At 41.6% G+C, this 22153-nt stretch overlaps 4 protein-coding genes across 7 annotated transcripts; 2 read left to right on the top strand and 2 right to left on the bottom strand.

Moving 5' to 3' along the window:
• Window positions 1–591: 591 nt before the first annotated feature.
• On the top strand, window positions 592–2046 carry LOC122133056 (39S ribosomal protein L48, mitochondrial-like). The gene is made up of 4 exons (XM_042708375.1): window positions 592–843; window positions 1050–1152; window positions 1361–1450; window positions 1892–2046. Exons 1-4 carry the CDS (start codon window positions 701–703, stop codon window positions 1964–1966), a joined length of 411 nt encoding a protein of 136 aa, XP_042564309.1. The 5' UTR covers window positions 592–700; the 3' UTR covers window positions 1967–2046.
• Window positions 2047–3599: 1553 nt separating this feature from the next.
• Window positions 3600–7674, top strand: dnajb13 (DnaJ heat shock protein family (Hsp40) member B13). 4 transcript variants are annotated; one of them, XM_031572287.2, is made up of 9 exons: window positions 3600–3821; window positions 3931–4000; window positions 4165–4218; window positions 4639–4794; window positions 4938–5095; window positions 5348–5461; window positions 5620–5733; window positions 7193–7269; window positions 7434–7674. In XM_031572287.2, exons 2-9 carry the CDS (start codon window positions 3973–3975, stop codon window positions 7585–7587), a joined length of 855 nt encoding a protein of 284 aa, XP_031428147.1. In that variant the 5' UTR covers window positions 3600–3821; window positions 3931–3972; the 3' UTR covers window positions 7588–7674. The 4 variants fall into 4 exon arrangements, with proteins under 4 accessions (XP_031428147.1, XP_031428146.1, XP_042564466.1 ...); XM_031572286.2 differs by having other exon boundaries at window positions 3612–3821; window positions 4115–4218; XM_042708532.1 differs by lacking the exon at window positions 3600–3821 and having other exon boundaries at window positions 3829–4000.
• Window positions 7675–7676: 2 nt separating this feature from the next.
• Window positions 7677–11368, bottom strand: ucp2 (uncoupling protein 2). Its single transcript, XM_012816512.3, has 8 exons — window positions 11239–11368; window positions 10901–11055; window positions 10019–10225; window positions 9372–9588; window positions 8852–9049; window positions 8550–8651; window positions 8226–8406; window positions 7677–8015 (listed from the first exon to the last, which is right to left on the bottom strand). The coding sequence occupies exons 3-8, from the start codon at window positions 10142–10144 to the stop codon at window positions 7901–7903; spliced, it is 939 nt and encodes a 312-aa protein (XP_012671966.2). The 5' UTR covers window positions 10145–10225; window positions 10901–11055; window positions 11239–11368; the 3' UTR covers window positions 7677–7900.
• A 6155-nt stretch (window positions 11369–17523) lies between these two features.
• On the bottom strand, window positions 17524–20747 carry ucp3 (uncoupling protein 3). The gene is made up of 8 exons (XM_012816514.3): window positions 20542–20747; window positions 20154–20284; window positions 19785–20000; window positions 19374–19581; window positions 18989–19186; window positions 18761–18862; window positions 18464–18644; window positions 17524–18318 (listed from the first exon to the last, which is right to left on the bottom strand). The coding sequence occupies exons 3-8, from the start codon at window positions 19908–19910 to the stop codon at window positions 18204–18206; spliced, it is 930 nt and encodes a 309-aa protein (XP_012671968.2). The 5' UTR covers window positions 19911–20000; window positions 20154–20284; window positions 20542–20747; the 3' UTR covers window positions 17524–18203.
• Window positions 20748–22153: the final 1406 nt, after the last annotated feature.

Below are 22153 nucleotides of genomic sequence, written 5' to 3'. Positions count from 1 at the left end.
GAAGCGGTAAGCACCTGTCTTTCATCCTCATTCCTAAATTTCCCTCGGGATTAAAAAAGTATCCATCTGTCTAGTATCCATCTATCTAGTATCCATCCATCTATCTATCTATCTTTGCCCTGTTGGTTCTTCACAGTCTGACATGACATGTCAAATGGTCATTATTATTAATTGTTACTGAATGGTGAGAATGAGGACAACATTTTGAAAGTTCTCAGTGTAGGCCTTGACCACTAAGATTCATGATAGAATGCATGTGATCCTCCAGTCTATTTCAAGACTTTGGATCTGTATATATTGTTGATTTAAAGAAATCAATCATTGTCACTCATTCATTAACCTCTGGATTTTGTAACCTGTGGCATTCCTCCACTTGTGAAAAAAATGCAATGTAGCTTTTATAACATCACAGAAAGTCAATTAGCAAATGTTTCATTTTGGGACGATACATTATTTTATCATGTTCAGTAGAGTTTGTTCTGGCAGTGACATTTTAACAAAAAGCTTTAATTATTTAAATCCGACTGAATTGGATACCTTCATCATAATACATTCACAAATTCAAAAATGTGATGTTGTACCATTCTGGGATGTTAAATTATTTTTTCTTAATATTTCAAACCTCATGCCCTCTTTAATCAAAGTCTGTTTGTGCTGATGCTGACTCGTCTAGCCCAAGAAGAAAAAAGAGAAAGTGAAGATGAAACAGATCAAGGCTGCCACCGATACAGAGTACGGCGTGCTCAATGTGTCAGTATCTGGATATGATATGACTTTGGTGGAACACTACGCCCAATACATCCATAATCTCTGCAACCGCTTGCATATCTCAGTAGACGAAAGGTAAATCTCTCCTCGACCATTCTAGGATTTGTCTGGTTACCTTTAATTGGCATTCATTTGACAAAAAAGCAATGTTAGGCCTAATGTTACTCCATTTAGTCAAAGTGAGTATACTTGTTGTATAATTGTGAAGGATCTTTATTGTGATCTGATGGATAGCTGTGCATAGGGTCGTGATCGTCATATTTTATGTTTTCCTTTGAAAGCTATGCTTTACCAACCAAGACCACAGAGGTGATGGTAATGCAAGACAAAAGCACTAAGATGTATGTGGATGCAGTTCTGAAGACATACGAAAGAGTTGTTCAGGTGACCTGCATCATCATTTTGTTCAAAACCTCTCTCCTCATCTCCTTTTCTCATCTGCACCAGTTTCACAACAACCAGTATCTATTTGTTATGTGTGGAACCATAAGCTCAAAATGCTCTCATACATTAGGTTTGTGGTCACTGATATGAAATTATATGTTTTTACGTGGTTTTGCTAACATCTGTTTCATATGTTTGGGGTTTGCAGATCAGCCAGCTGAGTGCGATGTTTTGTCCCATTTTCCTGGAGGTGCTCCTTAAGAACCAACCTGAGGGAGTGCAGCTTTCTGTGAAGGATGTAAGATCAACTGCTGTCATGTGACTTACCAGCCCAATAGCTTTAAAAGATGCCGTCCACGATTCTAGCCAAAGGCTGTTTATATTTGTGCTCAACAGCCAATCAAATTGCACCCATCCATTCCGTGCTCCTGAGGCAATGTGCTAATTGGCTGAAATAGTTTATGGCTCGCTCCGAGTCACTATGTTTGTTGCCCATTTACAGAGCCAGGACTGTGTACGAACACTTACTTTCTTTGAGAGTGCACAGTAAATGGACAGCTAGAGAACCATGAGGAGCAATTCGCTGAATTTTACAAAACGTGTATTGGATTAGAATTGCGGACTGCATCTTTAAATCACCCACCTGCCATAAGGCCGATATATGAACAGATGTTATGCTAAAGTTGACCTGAATCTGTTATTTTTCTCTCCCTCTCTCACTCTCCTTCTCTCAATATAGCATACAGAAGCAGACTACCAGGCACGCTACAAAGCTCGACCAGAACTTGAGGGACTGATTGCACAAATGAGTTAGACAAATGCAGCCATCTTACAAAATATTTATATCAGTTTGTGTTTGTTTAAAGTAATAATTAAATACATTTCTATATAAAACAAACTTGCGTTTCATTAACTGTTTCATGTGTCATGATTATTACAGGTTCTACATGGGCAAAGCCTCGGTGTCCCCATGCACCAAGGCGCTGTACTTGTCCAAAGAGTATTGTTTTTCTGTTGTAGGACTTGTGTTGCATTTGAATGCTTGTTATGGTCTTACAGTGTAAACAAAATACATTGGAATAGGCCACCTAAAACAAAGATGCATAGAATGGACAGGTAATACAATCAAGATGCAAAGGAATGATGGGAATCTTTTTTCAAAGTTTCTTTTGTCAAGTCAAATGTATTTATAAAGCACATTTAAAGTGCTGTACAATTAAATCACAATAAAATAAAATATCAAAACAAATAGAAAACAGAAACAAAACAATTAGATCACAAATTTTTTAAAATAAAAAATCAAATAGAAAAACAGAAGCAACACACTCAACTAATCATCTATATACACATCAAAAGAACAGAAACACCTCTAACAGAAAGCAAATATATGTATCAACTAAAATCAGGGGGATCCAAATGCTAAGGAATAAAAGTAGGTTTTGAGCCTGGACTTGAAGGAGTCAATAGAGGGGGCTGATCTTATAGAGAGGGGGGATGCTGTTCCACAGTCTAGGGGCTGCAACAGCAAAAGCGCGGTCACCCCTGGATTTAAGTTTAGTTTGGGGGACTGCCAGGAGCCCTAAGTTAGACGACCTGAGGGACCTGGTGGTAGAATAGGAGGTTAAGAGGTCTGTGATATAAGACGGAGCCTGCCCACTAAGGGCTTTAAAAATGAACAGGAGCACCTTAAAATCAACACTGAACTGAACAGTGGAGAGAGGCCAGGATAGGGCTAATATGGTCTCTTTTCCGGGTACCGGTCACAGGCGGGACAGGGACGAATAGCTAATTCCCGTATACAAGGAATTGCAGTAGTCTAGCCGGGAGGATATGAAGGCGTGGATGACCTTCTCGAGATCTTTGGGTGACAGGAAAGACTTGATTTTGGCAATGGTGCGGAGTTGGTAGAAGCTGGCTTTGACTACTGCATTGACCTGTTTGTCAAATTTAAAGGCAGAATCGAATATTACACCAAGGTTTTTGACTTGGGGCTTCACCAGAGCAGACAGATTGCCTAGGCTGCTGGTGGTCAGTTTGATGGAGTCAGGGGGCCGAATAATATAACTTTGGATTGCATCGTTATTGTAGCAGGTGTATCAAACTGATTATAAGAAGACCTTTTAGTAGGCCTACCTGTGCTATTCACATTTTTCTTTTTTATAACAAAGCCTTACAGCACATATTAGTGTCACATATTAGTATTAGTGTGTCCAGGTGTGGTCTTGCAGACTGCACATGTTGGCAACTAGTCAACCTTTGCCCACACAATTAATCTTAGAAATATATTTCTGTTATCCTATATCCTAATAACAGGTGTTCTAAGTATGTGGTTTAATGACTACTCATCAACCCAGAGTAAATGTTAACCCCCCAGTAGAAGAGCCCCATGGCTTGATTCTCCGAACAAATCAAAGCCATAATGCTCTTCTAATGGGGGGTTTACCACTTTGAGTCAATGGCCGTAAATAACAGTTATGGTAACTTATCCCCAGGTAGGCAAAGTATGTGATCTTCAATCGCCAGAATAGCTTGATGAATTATCGTGCCCCTGTGAAAACTGTGGAACTATGAACACCTCTCAGTTGTCGAAGCTGCGTATCCATAGTAACCAAACGCAGACACAAAAACACACTCAGTTTCGGGTGAGGTGAAGTGGATATACATATCAGGTAGGACGATAGAAAATATTTCAAGTGCTCCAAATTATGCCGTAGGCTAATGTATGTGATTCAGTGGACAGTAGTTTGAATGAGTTAGCGCATTGTGTGTTCATGACAGCTATGGGTCGGGATTACTACGCCGCGTTGGAAATCAACAGAAATGCAACAGATGCGGACATCAAAAAAGCGTAAGGGCCCTATACTATGGTACCCACTTACTTACATTTTTCCTAATTGTAAATGAGTTAATCTGTCGAGCTATACCAACTTTTAGTTGTTTTACTTCTGGCTGTTCTGTCAAGGTATCGACGTCTTTCGTTGAAATATCATCCACAAACTAATGACATGCCAGGTGTTTATGAAAAGTTCAACAAGCTCGCAGAGGCCTATGATGTTTTGAGTGATCGTAAGTTTTTCTTCCTTAACATTTTGGTAATGCTTTCTTCCGGTTATCTCAATAGCACGAACAGTTAACTGGGCTTTTTTGATGTTGTTGTGAAACAATGAAACGCATGAATATCTACTAGCTAGGCTATAGCTAACTGTAACCTGATGGGCGATAGTTTGTGTTTTCTGTGCATGTTGATGAGCCTACTTTGTTGACAGGGGGCCTGGTCATGTAAACAAGTAGATCTACATAAAAAGGGCTGAAACGAAAAGTATGGAGAGTGTACAGTAGTATTTGGGATTGCTCTTTATGTATCATGCCTTCAGAGTAACATCATCATTAATCGTGAAGCCTTTTCATTTTTGACCACATAAAGTGCACATAGTGCACCGTTAAGGTGTTGCCTGATTTACATTTGTCAGTTTACCCCAATTACAGCCCGGAAAAAGGCCACATACGACAAGTTTGGAGAAGAAGGTTTGAAAGGGGGTATTCCAGAGGAGGGAAATGGAGCTTGGACATCAGGATACACTTATAATGCAAATCCAGAAAAAATATTTAGACAGTTCTTTGGAGGAGACAATCCTTTTGCCGGTAGGCTACTTTCCAAATTGAACCAAGCTGTATGGTATTTTAATAACACTCAAAAACTACTTTCAGTTAATCTATGCAGTGTCTTTGTATTGTTTTTTTTTGTTTTTATTGGCAACATTGCTAAACACAAATGCATCTCCTAGATTTCCACACAAAAGAGGGGGATGAGGCTAACGTTGCATTTGGTGGACTGCGAGGTAGAGGAGTGAAAAAGCAAGACCCACCTATTGAGCGAGATCTCCACCTAGCCTTAGAGGATCTCTTTTATGGATGCACCAAAAAAATTAAAATCTCTCGCAGGGTAAGCCATAAGGCCTTTTTATCAGCCTCAGTCCTCCATGTTCTAGGATTGTACATGTTCCTTCATGTTTGGCCCTTTATCAATGCAGTGCATTGCCACTGCCCACCGTCGTGACATCGCACCACTCTTAACTTCTACAAGTAATGAAACTGCACAGATGAGCTTGATCGTTTCCATTCCCTCTCAAACTCTCCTTTCTTGATTTTTTTTTTTTTAACATTTCGATTTGATCAATGTTCATTTTTCCTGCAGGTTATGAATGAAGATGGACACACATCCAGCATCAGGGACAAGATTCTTACCATCAATGTCAAACCAGGATGGAACGAAGGGACCAGGATAACATTCCCAAAAGAGGGAGATCAGGTACAGTGGTGTTCAATGGCACTTGGTGTTAACCGGCTCTTGACATGTAGCATCTCGCCTACCGTAACCTTTTTCAGTATAGGAAGATACTAGAAACATCCATATGCTTATGTTGTTGTTGTTATTATTATTCTCATGTTTGTCTATTTGTTTTGCAGGGCCCCAATAATATCGCAGCAGATATTGTGTTCATTGTGCGTCAGAAGAGTCATCCCCGCTTTACCCGCCAGGATGACGACTTGATTTACACCTCTCATATATCTCTGGAGAAGGTAAGACACTACAGCAGGCTTTGACATGGGAACTACTGGCATGGATGCTCTGCCTCCCATTGTGTTTCCAGGGAATGCTCACATGAAGCCAAGAAACCTTGCACAGGTGCTGCCATCTAATGACAGCTGCTAGTATTGCAGGGCGCTTGTATTGCTGGCCTGAGGCTGTAGTTCTACTGGTTTTAGTCTGTAATCTGGTAATTATTATCCCTCAAAATGCTTAGAAGATGCCGTGAACAAATTTTTGCTACGCGCTTATCAAGGTATTAGACACATCATACAGCTGTATACACGGAGTTGTAGGGAACTCAGTTAGAATAGTGCTATATTTAATCATGTGTTCCAGATTCCAGATATCTAATCAAAAGGTTAAATAACATTGTCCTTTACCTCATTAGTCACACTGGACTAAATCCCCCAGGATGCTTAAATTCCAAGCATTACTTTTAGAGACAGCAAACAGAACTTTAGTACATTGTGGTAATAAGCTCATGAACCCGTTTGGCCAACAAACCCACAGGCTTCGTAAACAGCTTTTTCTAATCTCTGAGATTCTGACAGTGATGTGGGTCAGGTAAGAGAATCTGAGTTCAAAGCCCATTTTCAGTGTTTCTGTCCAGATATCCGTTTCCATCATGAAAACAGTGCCTCCTTTTGCAGGGTACCTGTAGTCATTTACAGTGATCAGATGTGTGCACCATTGCATTTAGATACTATTTGGTACAGTTAAGCAATATGAACTGCAGGTAATGTTTAAGGAGTTATAGATCTGAGAACCCATACGAAAACGTATGTAACTTTTCAAAGGTTTAACAGCTTAATGTCTTTCTTTTGTAGCTACAGTACCAGTCAAAAGTTTGGACACACCTTTAATTTTTTTGAGAAGTGTTTTCTTTACTTTTATTATTTTCTACATTGTAGATTAATACTGAAGACATTTAAACTACGAAAGAACACATATGGAATGATGTTCTAAACAAAAAAAAGTGTTATCTACCATGAAGAAAATAACAAAAGTAAAGAAAAAAAACTTTTAAAAAAATGAGAAAGTGTGTCCAAACTTTTGACTGGTACTGTATATTAACACACGGTCCTTCCCCTGGCCCTGACATTATATTAACACACGGTCCTTCCCCAGCCCCTGACACTATATTAACATACTGTCCTCCCCCAGGCCCTGACACTATATTAACATACTGTCCTTCCCCCGGCCCTGACATTATATTAACACACGGTCCTTCCCCAGCCCCTGACACTATATTAACACACTGTCCTCCCCCCAGCCCTGACACTATATTAACACACGGTCCTCCCCCAGCCCTGACATTATATTAACACACGGTCCTCCCCCAGCCCCTGACATTATATTAACACACTGTCCTCCCCCAGCCCTGACACTATATTAACACACTGTCCTCCCCCAGCCCTGACACTATATTAACACACTGTCCTCCCCCAGGCCCTGACCGGTTTCTCTGTGGCTGTTGAGACACTAGACAGCAGGCTTCTCAGCATTCCAATAAATGATATTGTGCAGTGAGTATTTATACCTTTTCATAAGATCAGATACATCTAATGTTTTTTAATATGCCAACCATGGTAGGGGGTACTTATTTCCCTACCAAGTTTCATATGTTATTTAATTTAATTGTCACTCACTGATGTCCCACACAAGCTAATAAAGTTTCTGGCTTCCTTAGTCCCACTTACAGTAAGGAAGTACCAGGAGAGGGAATGCCGGCATCCAGCTGTCCGAGTACGAGAGGGAACCTCATCATCAAGTTTGTCCTTTACTTCCCCCAGAAGCTCTCCGCAGAGAAGAAACAACTCATTAAGCAAGCTTTCCATACCTGACTTTACAAACCAAGATCCCTATTCAGAAATCACAAAACGTGTCTATTCAAGACACTTATACACCTAAATAAAAACTCAAAAAACAAATGTAAAAACAGTATTGTATTCGAAGTAAAACACTTAAGCTAAGACAAGAGGAAATAAGACCAGCTTTCCATCTTTTGGATGTACCTTGAGTGAAACTAGTGAAAACTGATTGCAAGCATAGATGTAAACTTTGAAAAGGATTCAGTTGGGAACTAGACTAAAATCAGAGGTAGATAAGCAAGATTGACGCAAGGGGAACTCCAGGCACATGTGCAGAGCATCACATTTAAAGAGGAGAGGCCTTGTTGTTGCGGGCCATCATCATAGCACGCTTCAGCTGTTCGTACGTCACGAACATCACCACGTTCCAGGAGCCCAGCCTTAGGAAAGATGGTGTGAAGCTGAAGAAATGAACACATGATTGCATACAAATTAAAACATTTCCTCAATACCAGGGTTGTGTAAATGTCACAACCCCCTCCCCCAACCCCTTTGAGAATGCCATTCAGCTTTGCAATGCATTTTAAATGGTCAGAGCCTGCATTTGATACCATCAAGTCTAAAGGGATGGATGGAGTGAATGACTCCTCTTGTACTCTATTGTGACCTACCCTTTGTAGAAAGCCATGGGTCCCTCTTTGAGTAGCATGGACATCGCACAGTTCACAGCACTGCTGTACTGGCTGCGGGATGAGTTCATGTATCTTGTCTTCACAACATCAACTGGAGAGGCGATCACAGTGGTGCAAAAGCCTGCACCAAAGGCTGACGTAAAGTGGCATGGGAGATCATCTGCAACGAGAGAGAGTCTCCACTGTAAATACAGTTAAATGTTTGCTATAGAAGAACAAACCCTAGTGCATGGGTTAAAACTAGTGAAGCATCATGAAAGCCTGAAAATAAAACAATTGAATTTGTTAAATAGACATAATCACCAGTTAAGGGGGTTGAGCTGATAAGTGCATCCTTAATTAGGTCATAGGTCACCAGCTCGGTGCAGTTCACTATGGCGTTGCGGGCAATGTTTGGGCCCATCCCTGCCAGAGAAACACAACATACAGGACTTTTAACTTAAGCGAAGCCAATACTCAAACACTTGCAACACAACCAAAATTGAACAGGGTAATCCACACATTTTTAAATGCAGCTAACTTTACAGAACCCAGCTGAGCCTGAATCCATGCAAGATCTAGGCCAGACCCAGAGCAGTGTCAGCCACCATCTAGCCAACCCTCACCTTTCCACAGCCCTCGGATGCCCTCTTCTCTGCCAATGGTCCTGTAGGCATCCAAGGTACCTTGGTATCGTTTTGCGTTGCCTCCAGAGCTGACCTGTGCCTGAAAGCGCACCTTGACCACATCAGTTGGCTGGGCCACAGCAACGGCCATGGCACCAGTTGTGCAGCCTGCTAGAAGGCGACTACCGATCCCAGCATCTAGGGTTAAATTTAAGAATAAACAAATAAATAAGGGAAGGGATAACATTTAATTAGTAAATATATTCGTACAAGTCCCAGAAGGGATAAGCCCAGTCACAATTATGTTCAGCTATTTAATTGTGAGCACACTTGCAGGTTGTGAACTGTAATACCATGTTAATGTTAATAGATGTGGTTTTAATCCTCAGGTAACTTATTTTTAATTCACCCCTTCCTCATACAGAGGTAATGGATGTGGTTCCAGAAAAACTAATGAGGTCTCCCAATTGTGAATTACGAACAGCAGCCTGTTTAACATACAGCCCCAACACAAACTCACGTTCTGAGCCCTTGGTGTAAAACTGCTTGACTGAGTCGTAGAGGCCGATGCGGACAGAGGCAAAGCTCATCTGTCTCTGGAGGCCGGCCACCAGTCCGCGGTACAGACTCCGGGCGCCCTCCGTGCGCACCATGGTGGTGATGGTGCCGAAGACGCCCCGGTACTGCACGCCTTTGGCCTGCCCACCATTTGTACTGCCTCTTGCCTCACCCTGGATCTGCACAGAACAAAAGGGGTTTGGAAAGGCTTTACAGACACTGGAAGGGGTCGGGGGAGGGGCAAGGACCAGACTCCAGCCAAGTGTGTCCACGCAGCAAAAGGTCCTGGGGCCTGCGAAATCCTAGGGCTTAACCATCATCCCGTGGGTCTGCTTAGGCTAACAGCATGAGGAAATGGGAAGGAGGGGGAACGTAAAGAAAGAGGCAAGAGTTGGGGGGAAATAAGAGAAAGTGTGTCAGCATGAGCCTGTAAAACCTTTAAAAGGAGTATTTTTGGGAATGGTAGTTTGTGTGCGAGTGAAAATGGTTTCCATACGAGATTGTAGTACCTTAGATCACCACTAGGGAGTACCAAGTGTTTCCCTCATGCATTAGTTTGGAGCAGCAGCAGAACAAAATAAATATAGTCTGCGTCATGAGAGAACTCACCTGGAGCCTAACTTTGGCAGTGTCCAGTGGAAAAGTAACCAGGTCAGCGATGCAGGCTGCCGTTCCAGCACCAACAAACTTTACAGCAGCCGTAGGAGGCACGTCAGCAGGGCCAAAACCAACCATTTTTCTGCTCCCTCAGGCTAATCGGATTTATGAAAGGTGGTGTATGTGGATGGTGTGAACACAAGGCAGGTGAACTCCAGTCTAGGGAAGACATATTTAGAAAATATTAGAATTTAGAAAATAGAGAATGTAATAGTACGACAATTTAAAATCAAATGTACAACTAAAATGCAAATGTATTTGGAAACAAAGTTTGTAGATTGGCTGCATCGAATTTATTAGGCCATCACAAACTGTTTAAATTGCACTTTACAAACTAGTCATGTGAACAAGTAGCGAGATAACTACTTGAGGACATCATGTCCCATGACGACTGTACAAGAGGAGGGGTAAGGGGAGCTAGCACGTGGAGCCTGCACACAAACATGTTTAGTTTGGGAACCTCACCCTATACTCAGTAGTAGATTCGCTCACTCATTGGTGGACCCATTTGTTGCTATGCTACTGTTCAACGTACTGTACTGATGTGGTCTCACAAAAGAAGCGCTGTACCAGTCATTTCCGCGATGCTGAATCAGATTGGCAACAAATGATTGAAAGGCTCTAGAGAACAATAGTTTAAACTGCCTCACCCCACAACTGATTAGTCATGATAAATAAGAAAACCGGATATGCGTCCGAGTAGTAATTTACCCTGAATAATTTCACAATACGTGGACAGACGGAAATTGCATGTTTGTTCACTTGTGAACGCAGTTCTACCAGATGGGGAAGTTTAATTATGCCAAGTAGTCCACTCTTGAACAACGTTCTTACCTTCACTCAAGTTGCCCAAGATGGAAAAGCCGGTAATCAGGATTCTCTAAAAGTATCTCTCTGGTTGAAATTACTTTCAACTATAATCACGTTGCCTTGTTCTTCCATAGAAAACCGTTCCAACACCAGACAATACAAAAGCATACTCCAGGAGTCTGAGGAAAACATACAGACTGGTTATCAGGCTACTTGGGAAATGAGAATCAATGTAAAACAACAAAAGATGGTGTCGGCACCAACAAACACAAACATCCGTCTCTCTAGGAGCTAAACTTGAATCCATATTAGACATCTGAATTTGGCAACGCAGACTGATCAATCAAGTAGCTTAAACTCACCGTGAAAAGGGTTGAGAAGGGTTCAGATAAACTATATATAACTTGATGTAAGTGTTTTTTTCTCGCTCTCTTTAGAAAAGAACAACTCTCAGTTACTCCCTGGCAGGACGGTCGAGCGCAGCTAACATTGAGGAAGCGTCTGGTTATTTATACCCTGACAAAGGCGTGACGTCACCTGAAAGCAGCTGCGTTAGCTGACATGGATTGCTGAGTGAGACATCAGTCACTCGTTTTCGTTGAAATTACGAAAATAATAAATATTAAAAACACCATAGAATAGACATTTTGGAGACCCTGGGAAATATATAATTTATTTCCTCTTTACCTGTGTGCTGCTGCATTTCATGTGTTCATGTTAACTTTCTCATACGCTGTAATATGCTCACCGAAGGTCTTTTACTTCTCGATATTCAGTGTTTTACTGCATGTGCTGCTAATAACAATTTCTCTGATATGTTGTACATTACTCATAAATGTAGCCATTAAAACAGCTGACGGGTAGAGTTGATGTAAAACATTTAAAGCTGTTGCACATGCTTGCGAAGCCTGCATCGATGCAGACTGGCTCGGGTTGGTTAGTCAATGTTATATAAGCCATAAACATGGCATGAAGTAACATAAACATTTGATCTATAAACCGGAAGCTATACCTGGAATTGCTTGATCTGCCATGAGGTAATTGGTGTAAATGTATTGAAGTGAATCAAATCAACACAATTGTGGAGTTGAATGGGTGTATACATATAGGCTAAGGTTATCTTGGACTACTTTGGACCCCTTATCAAGAACTATTGTTCCAGTTCTTCGATCAAGGAACATCTGCTGCCCTCTTTACATCTACAACACTCTGCCATACAGAGAGAGAGAGAGAGAGAGAGTGTGTGTGTGTGTGTGTGTGTGTGTGTGAGAGAGAGAGATATTTCTATATATTTCTGCTGTCACCATCCAAAGAAGGCTTGCAACAACACATGGACATAGTGGCAAACTTTTGCCAGACGTGGGCCCTAAAAATGAATCCCAAAAAGACCAAAGTCCTTGTCTTTAGAAAACGTTCCAGGCTACAGGGAAACACTGACAACTTTAAGATAGGCAACACCAAAATTGATCAAACATGCAACTACACCTATTTAGGTATCACCCTCACCTCAACAGGAAACTTTGGCTTGGCTGTGAAGGAACTCAAAGAAAAGGCAAAAAGAGCATGCTACGCCATCAAAAGGTCAATTCAATTAGATATACCAATTAGAATTTGGCTTAAGCTATTCAAATCAGTAATTGAACCAATTGCATTGTATGGTTGTGAGGTGTGGGGTCCAGCAACAAAAGGTGACTTTTCAAATTGGGACAAACATCCAACCGAAGCCCTGCATGCAGAGTTCTGCAAAAGCATCCTCCGGGTTCAGAGGAAGACACCGAACAATGCATGCAGGGCAGAATTAGGCCAATACCCCCTAATTATTGATATTCAAAAAAGAGCTGTCAAATTTTGGCAATATTTAAAAATGAGCGACCCCCACTCACTCCACTACCAAGCACTGAAATGCCAAGAGCACCAAATCTCATCACTGAGGCTCAGGACAATGACTCAGTAGCCAGGAAAATTAGACCCAACCAAATTACAAACACTGAAAAAGAAGCAACCAAAACACAATCTAAATTACAATGTTATTTGGCCCTAAAACGTGAATACTCAACAGCTACTTACCTGAATACAGTAAAAGACACAAAACTCAGGAACACCTTGACAATGTACAGACTCAGTGAGCACCACCTCGCCATCGAAAGAGGCAGACACAGGCAGACCTGGCTGCCCAGAGAGGAGAGGCTGTGCTCACAATGCAGTCTGGGGGCCGTGGAGACAGAGGTACACTTCCTCACAGAATGCCCCAAATATGAAACCATTAGAAAAGGTTCATTTGATAGGTTCAATCTGGTCATCCCAGGCTTTCAAACTCTCACAGGCAAGGCAAAATTGTCATACATACTTGGGGAAGACAGGAATTTGGCCAATCTAGCTGCTGGATATGTGGCAGCCTGCCATAACCTGAGAGAAAGCCAGTAAGGCCACAGAATGCCAAACTAACTGTATGTTTATTGTTATTTTTGGAATGGTCTTTTGTTGATTATTTATTTATTTTTAATCAACTCTGTTCATTATATTTGTCCTTCTGTATGTGTATGTAATACACTTCCGTTCAAAAGTTTGGGGTCACCCAGACAGTTTCGTGTTTTTCATGAAAACTCACACTTTTATTTATCAAATGAGTTGTTAAATGAATAGAAAATATAGTCAAGACATTGACAAGGTTAGAAATAATGATTTTTATTTTAAATATTAATTTTGTTCTTCAAACTTTGCTTTCGTCAAAGAATGCTCCATTTGCAACAATTGCAGCATTGCAGACCTTTGGCATTAGCTGTTCATTTGTTGAGGTAATCTGTAGAAATGTCACCCCACGCTTCCTGAAGCACCTCCCACAAGTTGGATTGGCTTGATGGGCACTTCTTGCGTACCATATGGTCAAGCTGCTCCCACAACAGCTCAATGGGGTTGAGATCTGGTGACTGCGCTGGCCACTCCATTACAGACAGCATACCAGCTGCCTTTCTTCCCTACATAGTTCTTGCATAATTTGGAGGTGTGCTATGGGTCATTGCCCTGTTGTAAGAGGAAATTGGCTCCAATCAAGTGCTGTCCACAGGGCATGGCATGGCGTTGCAAAATGGAGTGATAGTCTTCCTTATTTAAAATCCCTTTTACCTTGTACAAATCTCCCACTTTACCAGCACCAAAGCAGCCCCAGACCATCACATTACCTCCACCATGCTTGACAGATGGCTCTTCCAGCATCTTTTCACCGGTTCTGCGTCTCACAAATGTTCTTCTGTGTGATCCAAACACCTCAAACTTTGATTTGTCTGTCCATAACCAATCTTCCTCTGTCTAATGTCTGTGCTCTTTTGCCCATATCAATCTTTTCTTTTTATTGGCCAGTCTCAGATATGGCTTTTTCTTTGCCACTCTGCCTAGAAGGCCAGCATCCCGGAGTCGCCTCTTCACTGTAGACGTTGACACTGGCGTTTTGCCAGTACCATTTAAAGAAGCTGCTAGTTGAGGACCTGTGAGGCATCTATTTCTCAAACTAGAGACTCTAATATACTTGTCTTCTTGCTGAGTTGTGCACCAGGTTAGAGCCCATTTGTGCTGTTCTCTGAAGGGAGTAGTAAACACTGTTGTAGGACATTTTCAGTTTCTTCGCAATTTCTCGCATGGAATAGCCTTCATTTCTTAGAACAAGAATAGACTGGCGAGTTTCACATGAAAGTTCTCTTTTTCTGGCCATTTTGAGAGTATAAACGAACCCAAAAATGTGATGCTCCAGGTACTCAACTAGCTCAAAGGAAGGCCAGTTTTATAGCTTTTCTCACCAGAAAAACAGTTTTCAGCTGTGCTAACATAATTGCACAAGGGTTTTTCAAGGGTTTTCTAATCATCCATTAGTCTTCTAAGGAGATTAGCAAACACAATGTACTGTACCATCAGAACACTGGAGTGATAGTTGCTGGAAATGGGCCTCTATACACCTATGTAGATATTTCATTAAAAACCAGACGTTTCCACCTAGAATAGTCATTTACCACATTAGCAATGTATAGAGTGTATTTCTGATTCATTTAATGTTATCTTCATTGAAAAAAACAGTGCTTTTCTTTAAAAAATAAGGACATTTCTAAGTGACCCCAAACTTTTGAACGGTAGTGGTATGTATGTGTTGAATCAGCTTTGGCAATAGTGTTAAAAACATTCATGCTAATAAAGCTTCTTTGAATTGAATTGAATTGAGAGAGAGAGAGTGTGTGTGTATGTGAGAGAGAGAGGGAGTGTGTGTGTGAGAGAGAGAGAGTGTGTGTGTGTGAGAGAGAGAGCGAGAGAGTGTGTGTGTGAGAGAGAGAGCGAGAGAGTGTGTGTGTGTGAGAGAGAGAGAGAGAGAGAGAGTGTGTGATGGAGATCATTTCCAAACACTGTTAATGACTTAAGAATATAATAATCAAGTGCCTTGTATTATTAATTACCTTATATGAATCATGTACTTATGAAAGCAGGAACATGGCTTTTCTGTGTGTGTGTGTAACTTAGAATATTAGGTGCCACTTAGTCTGCATATGTACAAGAGCATGTTTAGACCAGAAGTGATAAGAAGGGTCGAACTGTGCTTCTTCCGACCTTGTGCAAAACTGCCATCCTTACAAGACAGGGAGCCTCAGACGTCAGAAATCCACCACGTGGTTTTCCCTGCTGAACGCTAAACTTCTGTCTATATAAACCTTGTGCGATGTGTTTAATATTGCTTCACTTTCAGCCTTGTGCTGGGAGTGAGCCCGATTGCAATTGTTGTTTGTCTAATAAATATACTTATATGCAGCTCCGGAGTCCTGAGGTAACTAGGGTGAATTTTAACCTAACAGTGTGTGTGTGTGAGAGAGAGTGTGTGTGTGTGTGAGAGAGAGATAGAGAGTGTGCGTGTGAGAGAAAGAGTGTATGTGTGAGAGAGAGTGTGTGTGTGAGAGAGAGAGAGAGAGAGAGAGAGTGTGTGTGTGAGAGAGAGTGTGTGTGTGTGTGAGAGAGAGAGAGCGAGAGAGAGAGTGTGTGTGTGTGTGAGAGAGAGACTTACACACACAGGGGCATAGATAGATATATATTGACCTGCTGAGAAATCTCAACCTCTACCTCTAAAAATCTCCATTGCCTGGCTTTTTCTAGGGCCCCTGTCTTTCACTGGCCCACTGTGTATTTCAGGGTCCCCCCTTTGCTACACTCATACACACACACACACACACACACACACACACACACACACACACACACACACACACACACACACACACACACACTGTGAGTGTTGTACCTTGGTTGAGGTCCCAGGGCAGGCCACATTTCTCTCTCTCTCTCTCTCTCTCTCTCTCTCTCTCTCTCTCTCGGTCTCTCTCTCTCACACCCCTCCCCATCTCCCAGGGCAGGCCACATCTGTCTCTCTCTCTTCTCTCTCTCTCTCTCTCTCTCTCTCTCTCTCTCTCTCTCTCTCCCACCCCTCCCCATCTCCCAGCCAGTCAGCATCCTCTGGACCACACACCCACTGCTCTACCAACATCTGCTTTTGCATGAATTTACTTTTTGCCTTTGTTCATATAGGCTCATATATCTATGACCGCAGCAATGCAATCTTGATCTATTCACTTGTCAGTGTAATAGCTAGCCACAGTCAGTGTAATAGCTAGCCACAGTTTGAAAAGGTGGCTAACATACAGAGTTACATCTGTTCCACTAACAGAGGAAGACAACGGTGTCTTCCCATATGGCCCTTGGTTTCCTATGACAACCAACCAATTCCAAATGGACCTTTCCTGCCTCTAATCACTCCTTGCAATCTTTCTTTATTTGATAGATAGATAGATGGATACTTTATTAATCCCGAGGGAAATTTAGGTCATCCAGTAGCTTATACACTTAACTTAACTTAACTCACAAACATACATACATAAACCACAATAAAAAACAATACACATAGGCAGAACAAACTGATACTTCAAACTGAACAAACTGATACTTCAGACTGTCTGTGTTCCAGCTTAGGGGGGCGTATTTGAGGGCGTAAAGGGACGTATGGTGTATGGAATCGTTTTAGAGAGGGAACTCACATTGAGGAAGAGTGCTGAGTCACAGTGATGTAAGGGTATTGGATCCGCAAATGAAATCCACATGTCAGCCATTTGCAGAGACTACCCAAATAGCCATAGCGCATTGTGTAAGGCATTCATTCAGAAGTGTTAATGCTTAAATTATATAACACACAAATGGCTACAGTAGTTTGAACTGTAATATATTCGAATAGGAGTTTGATCAACACCATCATGAGTCAAAGTACTACATTCTATGTAAATGTTTTTTTTTTAAACTCATATTCATCTCTCTTTTTGTCTAGCTGTTTGAAATGCAAGCCATATTTAACTGGTGAGGTCATGTATGCAAATCAAACTGTAACTGTCCATACTGTTTTTTCTACGAAACACATCTTGCAGGTCTCCAATGTATCTGTAGCAAAGCCAAGAGGCTTATTATTGTAACTGATGATGGCTTCTGGAAAGTAGAATAGGAAGTAGAAAGGAGAATAGAAAACTGCTCATCAGTTTATGGTCATTGTGTTCGTGTATGCAAGGGTAATGTGAATTCAACCTTTGTCAATTCAGTAAGAATTCACCAATGTATTATAAATCATATCTTTATTCAATGCTTTATATATGAATGATAAAAAATAACATAGAAACAGTAAATGTAAGCCTGACATGGACTTTGTTGCTACAGAGTTGTGCAAATATACTTTACATTTTCATACAAACATTAAATGCTGTAAACTCTAAATAATGGACCCAACATAAGCAACATATGCAATTGATATCAATGCTTCATTTATAAAGAAATATGTTGTTGTATTGTAACATCATTTTTTGTAAACACTTTCTTCTACACTTTAGGTCTAGTGGTTGCATGCGGCTAAATGCCTTGGCTGCATTCTTCTTTTTCACTCTTGCTGGAGTTTTGTCCTAGTCAAACTGTCAAACTAGTCACCTTTCACATCCTGCTGTGCCTGGGGTGCTCCACAGGTTTGGCTACATAGTTCAGGGCGTTGCCATTGTCCTGTATCAGGACATGTTCTATGCCATAAAAGGTGAACAATCAGTGGTTATGATGTTATGTTGTGATGTCGTCAGTGGTTATGATGTTATGTTGTGATGTTGTTAGTGTATGGCCTTTTCCAGTCCTCTCAGGCAGACACGTAGGCTACCGTCATCGTCATCATCATAATCATCATCATCATGGCTTCGTCCCCCACACGGACCTCTGCCGATCCAGTACAATCCTAGCTCCGGTCAAATACACTGCCTATGCTGGCCTCGAAAAGAGGAGATCAAATCGGTGACTCCCAGGATTGCTGTGCTCTTGTCATGGCTCTTTTGATTTGCTCGTACGAAACAAACATCACAATATTCCAGGATCCCAGGCGTAAGAACGAGGGCGTGAATCTAAGAGACAGAGAAAGAACAAGAGAAACTGAGTGGAAGTTGCACAACACAAAAATAAAATATGATGAAAACTAGAACTGTTCACCATCATTTAGATAGAGCATATCATTATTACTTAAAGTAACATAAAGATCCGTACACATACCCTTTATAGAAAGCAGCAGGGCCCTCTTTGGTCATCATCGTTAGGGCACAGTTGATGGCACTGGTGTACTGGCTGGGTGTAGAGTTCATGAACCGTGTCTTAACCACATCCACTGGCGACGCCACAATTGTGGTGCAGAAACCAGCGCCAAAGGCAGCCGTGAAGTGACAAGGAAGGTTATCTGCAAGAAGACAGGGAGAGCATATATACTGTAAGTGTGTACTGTTCAAACCGGAAGAACAGGAAGAAAAGAATTTGGGCAGCCGTACTTCAACACCACCAGGGAAAGTTGTTTACCTGTCATGATGTCATACTTCAGGATGAGCTCTTTGATGAGGTCATATGTGACCAGCTCAGCACAGTTCACAATGGCATTACGCGTTATATTGGGCAGACAGCCTGAAATGAAGACGGTGAGACAAACAGATTACTCATCTCGGATAGCATTCATCAAGAGTCTTTTAAAAAAAAAAAGAAACCGAAATGTACGTTACTGTCTCTAAATGGTGAATTAGATGTGTTCACCTTTCCAAAGTCCTCTCACTCCCTCCTCACGAGCGATGGTTCTGTAGGCATCCATGGTGCCGTTGTATCTCTTCCCACCATCAGTCAGGCGGCCCTGTGCCTGAAATCGGACCTTCACCACATCAGTAGGCTGAGCAAATGCAACGGCCATGGCACCAGTGGTACAGCCAGCCATCAAACGGACAACAATACTGGCATCTGAAAGGAGGCAGGATTATGGAAAATGAATTATAGAATCATTACACTATATAGAATTTTGAAGCTCCACAGTCCAAATTTTGGCCAAAGTATCGCAAATTAATTTGAATGAATTAACATAAATGTTTATGCTTTTAATCGCCCTTCTCCACGATGCAAACAATTCTAAGCAATGATGGCCACCTACTTTCAGAACCCTTTGTGTAAAACTGCTTCATGGAGTCGTAGAGGCCGATGCGGACTGAGGCGAAGCTCATCTGTCTCTGGAGGCCGGCCACCAGCCCGTTGTACAGACTCCGGGCGCCCTCCGTGCGCACCATGGTGGTGATGGTGCCGAAGACGCCCCGGTACTGTACCGCCACAACCCCCTCCACTGCCCTCGCCTCTCCCTGGATCTGAAACAATAAAATAGGAAAAGCACATGTTTGAGCATTTGCCCTTTGTCCACATTCAACAATTTCAAAGTAATTATTTGTACATTTATTTGCACACTGTCTGTCAAACTTAAGATGTGTGTCATAATAATAACAAGATTAATATTGGGAATGTATCAAGTTGGCAATTTTTAATGAGCAGGACATTTCACCTGAATTCTTACCTGTAGTCGGACTTTAGCCGTGTCCAGAGGAAAGGTGACTAGGTCAGCAATGCAGCCGGCCGTTCCGGCGCCAAAGAACTTCACAGTTGCAGTTGGAGCCAGGTCAGTAGGCTTCATCCCAACCATGGCTATTACACAGGTGCTCGGGCAATTAGAATGTGATCTTCCTCACAAACACTTCTGAGTTCTTCTGCAGTATATCTATTGCTGCCTGTGCTGAGGTAAACGGAGAAAAGATTGTTGTTGAAAGGTGCTTAGATAAAATAATCATTTTTATTATACTTTTAGGTATTATTATTATTATTATCTGTAATATTATGCACAGTGCATTCTTCACACACTACGACTGAAAGTGGAAATCTGCGCTACCTGTCAAATGATGTTGAGTCACAGTCAAGTCTTTTGCACGGCGTAAGCTTTTTCTTCAAATCGTTTTACAGCTGAAAGAACGTTGTCCATAAAACTATATGGAAGTAATTTCCAGCGCAGCATTCCAATACCTAAACGAAAGAAATCAAAATATAAGTTGTAAAGCCTGTGATATGATCAGCGTGCAGTTAGAAAACCGGCCAACCTTTTCTGAAGTTATGCCAGGTGTCACCTGCTACTAGCACCTTCTCTAATTCACCTTTTTCTTACTCAGTCTTTCAAAGTCATTCAATCTCAGTATTCAGAATCATCAATTTCTTCAGAGTGTACGAGCTACCGCATAATGTTGCCTATTCAACTAACTCTAATTCTAAATCCCATCATTTACCTGGAAATGTCTCCGTGTCTTTTCTTTATAATCCGTTTGTGTGTTGTCTGCAGTAATCCTATGCGGTATATTCCTTTTGACCGTGTAGATCCTCGCGGTTTCTAGAAGTGTTTGGATGTTGAACAAGTTCTCAATTTATACGCGCGTGCCCTGTTGAGTCACGCACCGAATCTATGTTTAACCCCAGGGTGGTTTGTGAATATGAACTTGTTTACCGGCGGTGCGCACAGATGACGGAAAACATCGAACCTTTTGCTAGGAATTTTGTGACCTCACATTTTGAGGGAGCAATTCAGCCTGTTTTCAAACAACATCAGTGATGAGGGACAGCTCTGAGCAGATCTGAGCATTGCTTCACTGTGACTTGTGGGGTAAACTTTCCAAAAGGTGTCCAGGAAAAAAAATAATCTAAAGTAACTTTCTACCTCTAGAGGTCCCATGCAATGTATTTGCTGGAAGCCTAGCTAATACATGTATATGCAGATTGGAAGCCAAGCTAATACATAGCTTATATGCAGATTTTGTCTAAATGGTTTTTGATAGAGGGTCTGAATCCTACACGTGTGCATGACAGTGGGTGAGAATGCCCCCCCCCCCCCCCCAGACCTGTCCCATGTTGTGTAAGAGCTTATGGAAAACGCCCCTGGAATGCCATGCGTGAGCCAATCCATACATGGTTCTTTAGTGGGTGTGGGTCTGTGTCTAATACATGACTGTGCAATCAATCAAGGCTGCTCTCTGCAGGCTGTGCATCTGGCCAAGGAACAAAACACATTTCAGAAGCATAGCAACACATTGGCTGCAGAAGTCCGGTCATGCCGATGTGTGTGTGTGTGTCTGAGTGAATGTGTGTTTGCGTTCGTGCGTGTGTGCTTTTTTGGGTGACTGTTTAGAGGGGAGGATATCAGTGTCCAAAGTAACCAAGACTTTCCATGTGATTTTTTTTCCTTACTCAGGGTTCAAAAGAAGTATCTGCAACTAGTTATCAGCTGCTCAGTTCTTTCTTGACACACAATTTATTATTGACTGCATTAACTGATGACTAACGACTTGACATAGGAGAGGTGATGTGGGGGTTTTGTGACTCTCTGCCTTCTGATTGGTTTATGTAATAATGTATACATGGACAGCCTTCTTCCGCATCTGAGCTAAATCTGAATACAAATGTTTGGCTCTTCAAAAATATTTTTAAAATTTTAAAATCTTAAACAATGTACAAATAATAATCTCAAATAATGTTTTAAATATTGAAACGTGTCGAAACAATTGAGATTGCTGTGTTGGCAGTTTCACTGTGTAGGTCTCTCTATGGCTACTTGACCTTTCCCTTTGAACTTTAAAGACGTGCAAACCAAAGTTACATAAGGGCTATCACTATTTTCATCAAAAGGTTTGACATATATTCACTTCTCCCAGGTTCATTTTGTACTTGGCAAAAGCATGAAGTGTATGTGTGTTTGTGCTTGTACTATTTGTGTGCGCCCACAATCCACCATGAATGCAGCTGATAAAAGGCATGTTTGCAGAAAAATATTCTGCCCTCATTTACAAGATACCTTCAAAACGCTACGTATGTTTAAAAAGGAACATTTTAATGTCCTGCGGCAGGCAT

This window comes from Clupea harengus, chromosome 8 (assembly GCF_900700415.2).
Source record: "Clupea harengus chromosome 8, Ch_v2.0.2, whole genome shotgun sequence".
Taxonomy (NCBI): Eukaryota; Metazoa; Chordata; class Actinopteri; order Clupeiformes; family Clupeidae; genus Clupea; species Clupea harengus.
Note: the sequence above shows the minus strand (reverse complement) of the source record. Positions and strands in the feature narration are given on the sequence as shown.